We start from the raw sequence: 15,923 nt of genomic DNA on the forward strand, positions 1-15,923 counted from the left end.
AAAAACTGGAATCCATACTAATCTTTCCATTCCATGTCTATAATGCCTTTGATCTACAGGGTTCGTGTAGAAAACCCCATGGGCTAAAATTTCAGAGAAATGCACCCAGCAATCTAAAATTTCAGTGCATGGTCTCCCGTGCACTGAAACTGCCATCCAGTACTTTCAAGCATTCATTTTGAAAATCTGAAGATTTTTTTTGGGGAGGGGGGGAGGTGTGTGGTCTGTGGTTTCCACACAAACGATCAAAGCAGGAAGAAACCTATTTTGATCCAGCATCCTCATCAATTTTACGTGCGATTGGGATCGATGCCTGCTTTATCAACATCAACAAATCAAAAACACCGGGTAGTACAAAAAGATTTGAGCACTTCACACTTGAATCCAACTCAATGCATTACACATTTTAATGTTCCTTGACATATCCGTCTTTCATGAAATGATTTAGCAGTAGTAATCACTATTCCCTTTTTCACATTTTTTTTTTCTTCCTTTCCCCTCCTTCCTTCACTCTCTCAGTGCTCATCGTCTTCTTATTCTGGCTTCCGCCTTGGCAGTGGAGAGACTGGCTTTTGGTATCTCACCACAGGATGGAAACCTCGGAACATTTCAAGCTCAACAGAAAGGGTAAAGACGGAACCCATTCCACAACATGACACCGAAGTAATGAAAAGGACAGTCAACAAAAGAGAAAAGTAATCTACCCTGCACAACTGAAAAGAGGGTTATTCTCCAGGAGTTTAAAACCAACCTAACAGACAGTAAAGGATGTGTACAGAGCTTTGGCTCAACGTCGACACTTTTCGAAGCATTCCTTGAAAAAGCAGAAAACTTCATGATCATGTTAGCCAGGAAAAAAAGGAGAGCATAATGTTCACGTTAAATAAGCTACCTACTAAGGAAATTCAGGCGTCGCTCTAAGCACATGTCAGGATAACTGAGAAATGCAAGCAATGTTAAGACGTCAAATCATTGTGTCAAATTTCTTCTATCCACATGAAAGGGCCCAAAAGTTCTTGTAAGGAAATACCATCCAAAGCATAAAGATTCAACCAAAATCAAGACAGCATAAGTAGGATGATCCAAAATTTGCACACTCTGTGCCTTAGCAATATGCCTTCGGAAACCGAAATCAGCACAATTTGCTGGCACTCTCCCTCCACGACCAAATCATTTCTCCTAATCTAATATACATATGTAGAATGACTAGAAGGCTTATCAACGGCTGTCGAATGGAGATAGATCGAGACCACTGCACGAGCGATATCGTTTTATACTCCACCATAATACCAAACCCACAAAAGCTACATTCCGATACTGTGTTCAAGTCCTCAATATAGTCCATGATCTTCCTATTCTTGCTCCCAAAAATAAAATAGGGTGGGCAAAAGGCTTGAAGTTGAGTTGCACCTCAACTAGAGCCACAGAATTTCAAGCAAGAAAAGGCTCGGGCAAAAGATATCAAAAATCTATACATGCATACCAAGGTCAAATACAAGTTGAAATACAGTAAACAAAAGAAAGACCTCAAGATAACAAAGTCGCATTCTAGCCCTCAATACTTCCCTAATTGTCCCTCAGAATGGACCCAGAAATTCTAAAAGCATTCAGTTCTAACCATACCATAAATTACCATTGTGTATGGCACCAACTCTTGCAAAGCAAGAAAAACAACAAAAGCCACAGGAAATAATTTGCACATTTGGCCAAGTTTACTAAAGTAAAGTGTACTGCCACTATGATTAATCTATCACATAAAAGGGCACCCATAGATTAATAACAAATCCAACTCTCATCTAATAGCCCTCTAAAGAACTAGTTGGTAGAATAAACATCAAGATCAAGAAAACCCGGAAGCCCTCCAGTCCAGTACAAAATGAAGATAACAACCAAATCTATGAGCTAAAGTGTTCTTATCAATCACGAGACACACTCTTACTGGAGTAAGGATGCTATTTGGTGAGCTGTTAGCACTAAGCATAAAAGTTTATTTATTTATAGCGATATCAAGACACTAAGATGATAAAGAGAAATGGCTAGTGCAAATATAGATTTGATATAAAATAATAACCAGAATGATCTTGTAAAATTCAGGGGAAACACGAACCTGGCCAAAAACACAAGGAAGAAGCAGAATTTCAAGTCCACAATTGCCCATAGAAAGAAAACTGCCCCATAGCCAACCATATCAAGAAGACACGGACAACTTTGTTAGTAGAAAATTACAAATGACTTCACAAATAGTAGCAATTTTAGAGGGTTTCATGATTCACGACTACAACTCAAGCAGAGTTTTGTGAACACGCGATAGTTTTTTCCAAATGCACCAATCATGAGTAACTAACTCAGAATTGAAAGCAAACCATAAAAGTTTCGCAAGTGGCTTCACAAAATCATGACAATTCTGTTTTTTAAAGGAATGTCACCATGTGTCAGTCTCAATATATCAGAAGCTCACAGCTGCTGATTCGAATGAAAAATTCTGATATAACAGACAAGCAAATATATAGAGTTAAATAGCTGTCAAAGAACTAATTGAATACTTCTGTGAGATATTGGCGCAGTTTGTGAATCTTACAAATTAACTGACATGGCTTTTTTGAAGATAACGACCATGATGCATAATCCATGCATCTATTTCTAACAGATACGAATCAAATGGAGATTAGCCTATTTCATTTATGTCCAGCTCAGGCATGTAATGCGCGACATATTTTTCTTCATCAATTGAAGATACATAGTAATTATCATACTTTTCAGAAACACCACAATTGATGTTAATGGATTTCCTTTTCACTTGTCAAACAAATTGAATACTTTAATGAAATAACCTACAGCAGTTTGTAGACCTTAAGAAAGATGTTAGTTTTTCTATTTACCATAAAAAAGGAAGTCATTGCCATGCCTCATTATACATATAATTCTATTTGTAGCATATGAATCAAAGGGAGGTTTATTTATAAAAAAATTTGCATCGTCAATATTCATTACATCAATTTCCCACTCTCACAGTGTAATCTATCATATACCTCATTCGCCTATAACCTTAGAACTACATAAACATTTATTATAGTAGTTTTGCAGGATGAACACTATAAACTTTTTTTCTTTAAAAGCTTATTGCTTATAACTTTTGTTAGACTTATAAGATATTAATTTCATCATGCTTTTTAGAATCGACGCAAAATATTGCTTGCAACAGATTTTTGTTATGTATGTATTCTTCTGAAACACTGTTCCAATTATTCATAATTAATAATTCCATATTCCACTTTGACTTGAGCGACATATATAGACTTTGCTTTTTCCTATAAACCATAGGACGATCCATATAAGGACCATTCTACAGTAATTAAACGGCTAATTTGGCTTGATTATCTGGTAACAGTGGAAAGAACATGTTACATTTGTCCAAGAAATGAGAAAAAAGTTCAAGTCACTGGTTTATTGCACTGCTCACTTTGCAAAATCTGACTGCATGAACTCTCCAGTCCATATATAACCCCATTCCATACTTAGTTGAACCATCAATTAAACTGCTCAAATAGCAAAATCACTACATGTGTCTAATCCATAGCTATGTTACTTCACACTAATTGCACAGACACGACATTCAACTTGCATTATTGTTGAAGTATGTCCCACATTGCTTGACAACGGGTTCTAAATGCTCTTTTTATTCATGTGATCTCCCTCCACCTATAAGTTTAAGTTTTTGGGTTGGACTTTCTAACATGATATTAGAACCAATGCTATCCCTTTCGTGAATGTGCGCGGGAAAAAATTCCTCGGAACTCCACGTGAATGTGCGTAGTCAAAATTTCACGTGCCGCTCATAATCCGGCTTGCAAATGAGTGGGGGTATTGAAGCATGTCCCACATTGGTTTACAACGGGTTCTAAATGCTCTTTATATTCATGTGGTCACCCTCCACTTCTAGGCTTAAGCTTCCTCCACCTAGAAGCTTAAACTTTTAGGTTGGATTTTCTAACAATTATTAACATATAAACATACCATAAACAAGTTGAATGTGACAACAACCACCAGTTGTTTCTTTCCTTTTAACAATTGAAGATGCATAATAATTATCATACTAACAATTGATTGTTTTTATAACGCTTAGGCATGTAGGAAGTACCGGAATTCTCCCACAACCCAGATCACAGATATCACATAAGGGATGGGATGAAGATTCAAGTCACTCAATTAATGCACATCACCTGGCAAAATCTGATTGTGTAAACTCTTTAATCGATATCTAACCCCATTCCATACTTAGTTGGATCATTAATTAAACTGCTACAATAGCAAAATCACTATATGTGTCCAACCAATATCTATGTTACTTCACAGTTCACACTAAGTTCACAGCCACGACATTCAACCTGCCCACAATTACTAACACATATACATGCCATAAATAAGGTGAATGTGACAACAACTACTACTTGTTTCTTTCTTTTAACAGTTGAAGATGTATAGTAATTATCATATTAACTAATTATTTACTTTCCCTTCTCTATTTTCCACCTATCAAGTCCAACTCAACCAAGAGAATGAACTACTTTTACAGTTTTACCACATTGGCCCTTGTATTCCAACCGTGAAAACTGTCACAAGGAAAGAATTTATGATTCTTAACTACATCACTATATCAGTGATTCCCCCATCTTTGCCACATCCCTGAAAACTTCTCTATGTGCACCCACGAAGAACCTATTCAAAATGAACCACTATTTATTTAATACACTCACCTTAAAATAGTAAAAGATTTTACAACTTGAAGGTGCACATGATCCACTGTTCACTTTAAAAGCTGGTCCACTAGTTTAGTTTCGGTGCAAAAGCTGATTAATCGAGAAACCAGTTTAACAATCAGAAATACGAACATTTCCAGCACATTCACTTAAATACTGTTACACTTTTACAAGATTAAATCTAGTAAGGTTGACCTCAGGGATTGATCAGGGTGGGCAGACATACAATGACCATAAAAAGATGGATGAAAGAAAGCCATCACATAGGTTAGATGGACATGGATATAAAAAGGGAGTGACCAGGCCAATCGGGCCAATGATAAGCAACAACCGTTCCAAAAATTCCTAATTCAATATACTATTGTTGTCCCCTCACAGCTTCATCTTTGCCATACTCCAACTTTTATCCAAAAAAGTTCAAACTATTCCACCTCACATTGTAATATGCAATGTGTTAGTCAATATGGAAATTCCAAATATCAAGCTGTTCCTCACTGCTCTTTTCTTATCTCCTTTTCCCTTCAGTTTTTTTTCTTTTCCTCCCTCTTGCCTTCACCATTATTTTTTCCACATTTCAATTCCGTCAATCACCCTCAACATATGACTTTTGCAAGCTAAGAACCTTACCAATCTGAGTTATATTCATAGTACTTCAAAGATTCTTTACCTTTTCTATCTTGCTTTAGATTATCTCCATTATAAATGTGTTTCCGAACATCTTACGTAACTTTATGAATCCTCTCGACGTATGACTTTTGCAAGATAAAGAACATACCAATCTGAGTTGCTATTCAAATAGAATTTCTAAGATTCTTTACCTTTTCTATCTCCTGCAGATTATCCCCATTATAAATGTATTTACAAACATCATACTTAATATTACGAACCCGAGTAAAGCCGATTTGGCAAGCCATAATTACATGTAAACAATTGCCAAACATAGGACTAGTGCTAGTTTGCCAACCATTTGGGACATATATATATGTTCTCAAATCTACGATCTTGTTAATTTATCGGGATGTGACAATATACCAATTGCAGTCGTACCAAAAGCATTTTACTACACAATTGTTACTAGGAAATGATAGATGACAATAGCATCTGATCAGGTGATTTAAGAACCATTTATCATCTTCCATTACACGATTAATATATTAAAGTAATAATGGTTATGACTATACATCAGTAAATTTTCGGATCTCGGAAATACACAATCATCAATATTCAATTCATGGTGGGATCAGTCTTACACAAGCCAAACTGGGACAAGTGAATCAACTCTCAAAGTGAGAAAGCTGATGGCGATATTTATCAATACAAGACCTACTCATGAATATTGAAAGATTTTACTTCTGAAAAAATCTACGTCAATAACAATCTTACCACATCAAAATATGTGCAGTAAACCTTTCCACAAAGTTTCGGCCTTTCTTTGTCAGCTTCCCCGAAAAAACACAGGTCGAATTGAAAAGATCTATTATAAGAAGAAATTTCACCAGAAACCAAAAAAAAAGAAAGAAAGAAAGAAAGATCAAACCTAAGAATCATCTTCGAAAAAACATAGTATGATTGCATGATGCAACAGGAGAAATTCAATGGCGCTGACATGCAGTTTTTTGTTTTGGCGGTAAGAACAGCTAGCTAGTTGACTTGTAGAACAGTTAAGGTTCTCCAAATGAAAATAACAGGAATTTGAACACCTCCAAGGTAAGAAACATTTAAGATTCTGCTACCCTCTCCCCCTCTCTCTCATGTATCTACGAGATATGCCGAACATGTACTTTTTTAAAGTTTAGCAATAAACAATTATTTTCATTAGGTCCATAATATAGAGCATATCCAGGCTGTTGTTGAACCAACTGAAAATTTATCCGAAATACCATTGGCTATTACATGACTACCATCCTATGCAAGTAGGCACAGTACTTAGAAGCATTTAATGATGCCTTAAAGCAAATATTGCATGATAATGTGTCAACTAGCACTCCAGCTCTTACCTATGTAATTCAAATAATTTAACTACTTGAAGTTCCATGCAATAGTGCGTAACTTTTTTCTTGCCTTTTACCTTTCAAATGGCTAAAATACTGTAGGAGCATTGAAGTCTCGACCTAGTGGTAATATTTCTAAATGGAATTTTCTTTAAGGTACCCTAAAGCCATTGGCTAGACCCAGCAAGAAATTGCATTCCTCCTAGAAGAGTCATTGGTCAAGACATGGTGAAGGCACAATGAATCTTCTTAAAATAAGATTTCATATATTTGGGAGGGCCTCCCAATGATAAAACCAGAGAGGATTCTTGTTATACTTGCCCAACCACAATTTTTTCTTTTCTCCACAGAAAACATGCATAAATATCAAAACCTAAGAGAACTGTCTCCATAACATCTCAAGAAAAATATAATGTTCCTGGAGAAGTCAATAATGTATTTGTACATACGGATTTTTCTCCTTTTCAGCTTAAATGACGAAAGCTAACAATCCATACTAATAGCGATTGATGCCATAGAAGAAAAGGAGGGAAAGCTACTATGTTTGCGGTTGGAGCAATACAAGAGTACAGGAAAAACACTAGATATAGGTTCAGGATCATAGCCAACAATCTTAGCAAAAGTAACATAAACTCTCCCGAAAGCATAAAAGAGACATGCAAGGTAGTACCTAGATTTCTAAGTCATAGATACCAAGAAAAACAGGTCATGGCAATCAACAGTGCAGCGCACAGCCAAATTTAATGCTTCTTCTCTCATCCTCAAAACCAGCATTTTTGGACTTGCTAGCATCTTCAGCTGAAATTAGTCCCCCAATTTGGCTGCAGAGTCAACAAAAAGAGCAAATTAAACAAGGCTAAAAAAGAGCAACAGTCACAATACTAAGACAAACATTTACATGTTCTTTTTAATGCTTATTTTCTTGACCCTCAATACCGGCATTCTTCAACTTGCTAGAATCATCAACTGAGGATCGATTACTGGAACTTCTACAAAGTCACAAAAAAAGGATACAATAAAACTAATAAATCAAAAGGAATCAAATGAGAGAAAAGGAAACACCCATGATACTAAAATAAATGTTTACATTTTCTGTTTCTTGGCATTCTGCTGCTTAATGCTACGAACCATGTCCATAGCTATTTTCTGGTGCTCCCTTGTTTGTGAATGCAGGTCCAGACCTTCAACTGTTTCACAATCCACTTTACAAATCCGACACCAGCCCATACTTGCAGCCTTTCTCTTTCTTGAGTTTTCAAAAGACTCCAAGTCACCCTTCATGCAAAATATCAACAAGGAAATCATGAACAATTCGTCCTCAGAAATATAAAGAATATCCCACAGGTTAACCAAAAAAAGACAATGATCAAAGAAGGAATAATCCATGAAAATATGCATGAAGTATGCATTTAAACATCAGCGCTACTCAACTGTATACTTTCCATCATTAGGGTGTCCTTGGAGGGGAAAGCTGCTTCTGAATCCAGTCTCGCCAAATCTTGGATGACCAAACCTGTTGCCTCGAATTGACTCAAGCCCAACTGGTTCTCCTAAACGAGTATGGCTGTTGAAGGTGCCCACACCACCCGGCTCACCCATCCGAATTTGCGTAGGCAGGTCACGAGAGCCAAAATTATCACCTTTGCGTACATGGCTCAACATAAAATCATCACCACTCAGACCACCATTCCTCAAATGCTCGCCCATCCTTGAATTCCTTGTGTCCTCAAACTGACTCTTATGAAAGTGGCTTGGCAAAGCTGGAAACCTACCTTCTGGGAATGAACTGCCAGCACCATATACACGCGGCTCCCTCCTACCACTGTCGTCAGGAGGATTTCGTTGAACACCTGGACGGCCTTCAAATCCGTGTGAAGGGATGCCAGAATATTCTCTACCTGGGCTTCGATGGGTCAAACCATCCTTATGACGTTGACTTGGCAGCGCTTCAAAAACTTCACGACCAAAAGAAGCACCTAATCTCCCAGGATTATCTTCGGGATGACCTAATGCTCTTTCACCAAGTACACCAGTACGATCGTATGACTGGAAGTTCCTTGACGAGTCAGCTGCATACTTAGGTCCATTGTCAGGATTAAATCCACGAAATTCTTTGTCAAGAGGATCTTTTGTAAAAGGACTTCCGGAGGAAAAGCGCCCCCCATATTTTTGCACAGCCTCAGCATCCAGATGATATGGTCCACGAAATCCCCTAGTATCTTCTTCAAAAGCTCCACGGTCAAAACCACGACGAGATGGACCCATAGATTGGCGATTGAACCGTTCATCAGGCAAGGACTTAAAAGCAGAGTCAAATCCAGGAGGCTGGCCCATTCTCAACAAGTTTGATTGGATTTCTGAAGGATGTCCAAAGACAGGTTCCATGTTCCTCGGAAGATTACTGTCAGTTTGTCTACCATCCATGAAGACAGGCCTCTGGTTTGGAAAGTTTTCTGCCTCAAGTAAATTGTTAGGTTGCTTATGAGCCATTCCACGTGCAGGTCCAAAGGCAGAAGGGCCTTGATTATACATACCATCTGAAAGAATGGATTGGGGGCCAAATTGCCCTTGACCTCTCCCAAAGGATGCTATAGAGCCTTGACCAGGCGGTAAATTACCAAAGCCAGGAGGGCCATGATGAGATACAGAGTGACCTGGCATTGGTGGGTGTTGTGGAGGTCCAAGAGGAGGCTGTTGCAACATCGGAGGTGCAGAAGGCCTATGTTGAAAGGATGATCCATGAGGGAGCTGTGGAGCTTGATGCCTATGTTGATCAACGACCTGATTTGGATGAGAAGGCTGCAAACTACCGCCAGTCTGAACATTTCCAGGAGGAGGGAAACCTCGAGGATCATCACGCCCGTGAGCAAAAGCAGTAACATGAGGCTGAGGCAAGTTTCTGTCTTGCAGTCCAGACTGTGGTGCAACTTTTCCATCGCTGCCGGAACGCTGTGGCACCAAGTTGGAGTTCGGCTGCAAACCGGTCTCTTGCACCAGAGAATTTCTCCTCGATGAGCTATCCATATTTCCCTTTTCTTCTCGTGCCACATTCTCCTCTGATATGGGGCCAATACCAGAACCATCTTTCTGATCTCCCACAAGAATCGCACCTTTTCCACGGGAAGACTCCATCATATTTTCTGTGGTTTCTCCCTTCACCTTTCGCTTCACATAATACTCTGCATCATGTGATGCCGGTGCTTCAGATAGAATCTCACGAGTGGATGTATCTGCATAGTTAGACTCACCAGGTTCCCCAATAGCCTTGTGATCATCATCCAGATGCTTTGCCTCGGTTTCAGATCTCATCATCTTCATCTCACTAGAATCAGTTCCAGATGATGACACTACATCCTTTTTACCACCCGTTTGAGGCAGTAGATCAGGTCGCTGCTCGCTCACACTTGATATTGTTGCCCCGGGCTGTTGCTCCAAAGAGAATTGCACTTGATTATGGGAACTGACCAAGTTATTGTGGTTGAAACCAGCCTGCGTTGACTTGAACTGGACTGGAACACCTGACTGTGAGTGGAATTGTGATGGGATCCCCTGATTTGGAAAGTTCGGCCTCCCAACACTCTGCTGTGGCTGTGGATACATTGTGAACTGTGGTTGCAATGGATGAAGAGGAGGACCATGAGGGCGCAAGTGCGACTGCACCTGCTGCTGCTGAACAAAAGCACCTTGATGTACCGATCCAGATTGTCCACCAGAGGAAGGCTGCTGAGTTGGATATTGTTGAGACATCGGCAGTTGAAATGGTGGAATGACTGCTCGTTGGGGGACTGGGTGTCCTGGTTGTTGAGTATGGGAGTAAATGCCCTGCTGCTGCTGACCAGGAGGAATGCTCAAGTTTTGCACAGGTGACGGCAACAGTGCTGGTTGTTGCTGTTGCTTTGGAGCTGCAACTTGAGGAGCTGGATTCATATGGGGAGAAGGTTGAGGAAACTGACCCTGCATTTGATTAAACTGCTGAGCCTGTTGGTGAGGACGAACATTCATGATGTGCTGCTGGGGAGCTTGAGGCGGAGGCTGAGTTTGTGGATAAGACTGATAACCAGTTACCGCCTGAGCCGATGGATGCTGTGTTTGAGATTGCCCCTGAATCACCTGAGGATGGAGGTGAGCCTGGGATGGAGGTGGGACCTGTGACCCAGGTTGAGTTGGTAAATGATGTTGAACTTGAGCAACAGGTCTCTGTTGAAGCTGGAGCTGGGGAGGCACCTGAGGTTGAGTCAGTGGATGGGGATACTGTGCCTGCACTTGCAGTTGCTGATGCTGAGGCACCTGTGCATGTGGCTGTGAATGAGATAGAATGGGGTACTGGGGTTGTGGTTGGGATTGGGATTGAGGATACAGCAAAGCCTGAGATGGCTGAACCTGAGCCTGAACTTGCAATTGCGATGGCATGTTTGATTGAAGTTGCTGCTGCGGATTCTGAGATTGAGCATGTGGTTGCAGTTGCAGCTGCCCAAAGACCTGAGGCTGGACTTGGGTTTGGGCCTGAGGCTGACCCTTGGGCTGTGTATGAGGCTGAGGTAGGGGCTGGGGCTGGGGCTGGGGCTGGGGCTGGGGCTGGGGCTGGGGCTGGGGCTGGGGCTGGACCTGGGGTTGGGGTTGGGGTTGGGGTTGGGGCTGGACCTGTGGTTGGGATTGGGACTGGGGCTGGGTCTGCGGCTGGGTCTGCGGCTGGGCATACACCTGGGTTTGCAGGATGGCCGGCTGCTGATATGGATAGTACTGCTGATACTGCTGTTGATATGGATCATATCCGATATACTGTTGATAATACTGATGATAATTTTGCTGTTGGTGCTGATACCATTGCTCTGGAGTCAGAATAGCAGCCTGACCGACACCTTGGACCAGAGAAGTTGAGCTAATTTGTTGTGATGATGTTGCAGGTGTAACAGTTTGAGAAGTCTGAGCCTCAGGAGCCTGAGAACTTGCAGTCCCAGCCTGATTAGTACTCTGGCCCTGGCCAGAAGTAGTAGTATTTGTACCAGAAGCCTCTTGAGAACCCTCCGCTGGCTGCACTTGAGGATGCACGCCCTGCCACCACAATTGATGGTCATGAACAATTCATACCCAATTCACAATAACTATCTAAAATTTAAGGATGTCCTTGTACTCACAGGGCAACTCTGTGCATGTTCTTGGACTTGACGATGCACAATCTGAATTCCACACCTGTTACACACAACAGGAGAATTGCCAAAAGCACATCCAGCACAATGAGTGACACACTCAGAAAGTGGACCTTGCCATGTGCATCCACTCCTGTGGAAGAGACAATGCACCGGTATTTTGTTGATAGTCTCGGCCAATGCCTTATTTGAATCTATGAGCGGCTGCAACAAATGAAAAAGCCTAAAAACTCCCGGCCTAAAATATTAAAACAACGGTTGTTAATACAACACCAGGATGCAAACCTTTGAATCTGCTTCAGTAACCAGATAGCCATCATAAGGGCAAGCCTTAGTACTACCCGCGATGTATGCCAGACATGGTTTACAGTAAAGGTGAGTACACTGCGACTGCAGAGCTTCATTTGGGTATACAAGCAGACGACAAACTGGACAGAAGTACTCTCCAGCTAGAGATTGGATGTTCAAAATGCATTCGTTGTCAAACCCCATGTTAACTCACAGGTAATCAACCTATAGTCAGACTTTCATAATCTGTCTGAAAGCACAAAGTATAAGGAGCTGTTAATACAAAAGAAACAGGAAAATCGTAAGCAATAGCTATTATAAACTGCAGAAAGCTTATTAGGCCACATAAAAACATTGTAACCTCAAATAAAACCAAACTAGAAAACAAAATACAATGAACTCTTCGAGAGAATTTCAAACAAGGATGCACAAAGATGGCTAACTAATTTTTTCTAGAATGATCAAGCGGACATAATGTGTACAATGATAAACGAAAATCCAAAGTTTCCTTAAGGTACTTTTTCTCTTAAACCAAACGAAACAGGCATCATCAAGTATAGATGTAAACCCAGAAAAAGAAAAGCACTGAAAAAGACTTATCCATCCCACCCTCCAGCTGCAAGATCCACGCGTATATTATGATATGAGCTGAAGATCAGGATTTCACTGATTCTTGAGGGCAAGAAGACAGTCCAAATACAAAAGGCGAAGCAAGATTGATTGATATATATTGTCTTGTAGAAGGTCAGAAATTGGACTGTGTCGCTATTTCATCGGGTGATCAAACACGATTAAGCGCCTCACGAAGATCATTCCACTTCTTCTGCCAATAAAAGCACGTCGATAAAGCGCAAATCTTCCCCACCAGTAAAGCATGTTAAAGTACCCTATAAAGCCAGGTTGCCCTAGACTTCATTTCATCATATTGAAAAACAAATGCTATCTAGCTTATCCAGCAAGAATCCATTCAATTATAGAAAAAATCCTCATGAGATGCAAATCTCTTCCCAATTATTCTTTGAGAAGAGATAATTCCATTTATGTGGATGAATTAAATGCAGAGTTTCCAAATGGCGAAATCTTTTAGAACGCATTTCATTCTTTCTTCTGATCTGGAGCAAACAATTGGAGCTTGATCGGCGTGGTTAACATTGCATGACAAAAACCAGGAACAAAATGCATCTAAAAGAGACACATTCATCAGAGACTTCATCCCGCATGGCAAACTAATTTGGTGCTTTCTCATGGTAATGTCATGTGAATTACATAGCACATGCACATACCCAATTTCATGCTCCACATAGAAATTTATTGCAAAGTGGGTCAAACTCCATTTGTAATTTTACTTGCCTCAATTTTATCTTAATTTGAGCATTTGATGTAATATTCCACATCATGTGGTTCTGGAATTAATTCAGGGTTTATTCTCCGTATCTATGTCTCCCAAACAGGCGGATGCACCACCCCCTGGTGCTTATTTATTAAAGAGAAACCATCATTATTATGATGCAAACAACAGAAAAAAAATTCTCCGCCTGAGACGGTTAGCCATAAATTAAATGCAGAACTGTTGAAAACTTGGTTTGCACAGTACACGTGTTCAAATAGTGACGATCATAGGCACATGTCACACGTGTAAATTTAAGACAGTATATTACACCCCATGCACGTCGGCTTCAGTTCGAAAGGCTGATCCATGCAGTGTGATAGTAAATATTTGCAATCAACCCCAATAGAATGATGACAAAACTGAAACTTGTTTCGATCAAAGAACACCAAGTCAAAGCAATATGCTAACAGGAGAAAATCCAGATTGTTCAACAGATGCAACACTGAACTCCTTTGAAGCACGAGCAGATAAAAGGATGACCTCAAGGGTCAGTGACTTAGGAATCAGCATGCTGCTGGCATCACGGTCCGGGGGTTACAGGAGGGTGAGGGTATGAGAAGATTGTGAGTAGTCCCAAACTACCCTAAAGATAACAAATCATCCCAAGCACATATGAACAAACACTAGGCTTAAGGACCATATCCTCAACCTGAACAATAATAAGTTCAAGCAATACATCCAAGGGGAAGCTGAAATAGTAATGGTCACCGATAAACAAGATAAACTGCTCCGATCGGAAATAGGATTGCATAGGGATTAACTAGATTCTTTATCACGAGAGAGCACTAAACACAAGATAAACTACAAAATCTAAGTCCAGCAACCATTATGATAAGTCAAAACACTGTGTGTTTCCACTCTTTTTCTCGTTTAGTTTTAAAAACCCCACATGCATGATGTTAAAACCCACTTCCATTGCCGCTAGCAATCTCTCCAACCACATATCAAACTTCTAAACCAGGAAAGTTTCAGCCCTTTAGCTACTATAGTAAATCCACCGATGGCTTGGTTTCCAGAGCAAAAGAAAACTATAGCCTGAAGCAACGAACTTGTTATCATCGGAATTTCGGAAACAAGGAACCTATCAATGAAAAGCCACATGCAAGAATTTAAACATCTAACCGGGGAGAAAAGTTTCTGCCTTCCTCTACTTATCATAAACCCATACCTCGCAAGAAAGTGGCCCAACAAATTCGATTTTCAGACAAAAAGCCCTGTAGCCTGACTCGATGTACCTGTAAAAATCAATAACGCGGACCCGATCAATGGAAAACAAAACAGATAGAGGCCGCAAGGGCTACCCAGATACCAGATAGATTAAACAAAAATACCTAGGAACCTTTTAAAGAAAGGCCAAGAAACCTAGGGCTCGCGCATCAACAGAAGGATCTATCATCATCGCAAACTAAAGCCAAACCAAACAGTAGAGAACCAGAGATCCTGACCTTCTAGGGGAAACGATCGAGGCAGGCAGAGAAATCTGAAGCGAAGCAAGAACACAAGAGAATCGGTGCTTATCAAGCGCGAGCGAGCACTATAAATGCCGGTGAAAGGGAACCGATTTCCCCGAATTGTGAGCAAAATGACAAGCGGCGTCTAGCGAGAAAAATGACCTAATGTCAAGTGACCCGACGTTGAACTCAGGAGGGCTTATATAGTGATGACGACGAGCCGAGTTTGAAAAAGAGTGGACTGCTGTCTCAATTAGATTTCGTTTTCTTCCTCTAAGCAATCTGATTTTCTTAGCCAAGCCCTGCTGACCAATTTATACGGGGGTGAAGATGGTTTCAGGTGGAACCAAGAACGGATCGGTTATTTCGGATTTTACGGTATATATGATAGGCATCTGGTTTCAAAAATTGGGAACCAATTCCGATGGGCTTGGAACTTAAATCAAAAAGTTGGAACTTGGATTAAGTTTTTATATTTTTTTTTTGTGCTATGTCTACGCACAATTTTGCGATATTTCATGATGTCCGATGATAGATTGTGTAATCTAGAATCACTAATATGAGCTTATATTTGCGGCAACATCCATAACTGAGACTTTTACTTTACTAATATTTTATATTTTTTTGTGTGTCTTAATATGATTTGTGGTGGATTGTAGAAATCAATAGTGGTCATTAGAGGTGGTTCATTTACTAGAATTATTCAATTAATAATAGGGAAAAAGCCACCAAAAACCCTAAACTATGCTCATTGTGACACATTTACCCTAAACTTTTCTTTGTGACATAAAAAATCCTAAACTTATATGCATGTGACACATTTACCCCAAACTTGTGCTCGTGTGACACATTTACCCCAAACTTTTTGTTATGACACTAAAAACTCCAAACTTATATTC

The 15,923-nt window shown here is 40.1% G+C and overlaps 1 protein-coding gene across 3 annotated transcripts; it reads right to left on the reverse strand.

Moving 5' to 3' along the window:
* Positions 1-378: 378 nt before the first annotated feature.
* On the reverse strand, positions 379-15,272 carry LOC115745885 (AT-rich interactive domain-containing protein 1A-like). 3 transcript variants are annotated; one of them, XR_007198959.1, is made up of 11 exons: positions 15,019-15,272; positions 14,742-14,808; positions 12,181-12,433; positions 11,884-12,099; positions 11,444-11,800; positions 8,180-11,353; positions 7,836-8,023; positions 7,647-7,737; positions 7,419-7,569; positions 6,141-6,231; positions 379-2,168 (listed from the first exon to the last, which is right to left on the reverse strand). XR_007198959.1 is itself a non-coding variant. In XM_048281505.1 (9 exons), exons 3-8 carry the CDS (start codon positions 12,385-12,387, stop codon positions 7,656-7,658), a joined length of 4,230 nt encoding a protein of 1,409 aa, XP_048137462.1. In that variant the 5' UTR covers positions 12,388-12,433; positions 14,742-14,808; positions 15,019-15,272; the 3' UTR covers positions 7,145-7,569; positions 7,647-7,655. The 3 variants fall into 3 exon arrangements, 1 of the variants encoding a protein (XP_048137462.1); XR_007198958.1 differs by having other exon boundaries at positions 8,180-11,303; positions 11,388-11,800; XM_048281505.1 differs by lacking the exons at positions 379-2,168; positions 6,141-6,231 and having other exon boundaries at positions 7,145-7,569; positions 8,180-11,294; positions 11,379-11,800.
* Between the last annotated feature and the right edge of the window lie 651 nt (positions 15,273-15,923).

This window comes from Rhodamnia argentea, chromosome 6, assembly GCF_020921035.1.
Source record: "Rhodamnia argentea isolate NSW1041297 chromosome 6, ASM2092103v1, whole genome shotgun sequence".
Classification (NCBI taxonomy): Eukaryota; Viridiplantae; Streptophyta; class Magnoliopsida; order Myrtales; family Myrtaceae; genus Rhodamnia; species Rhodamnia argentea.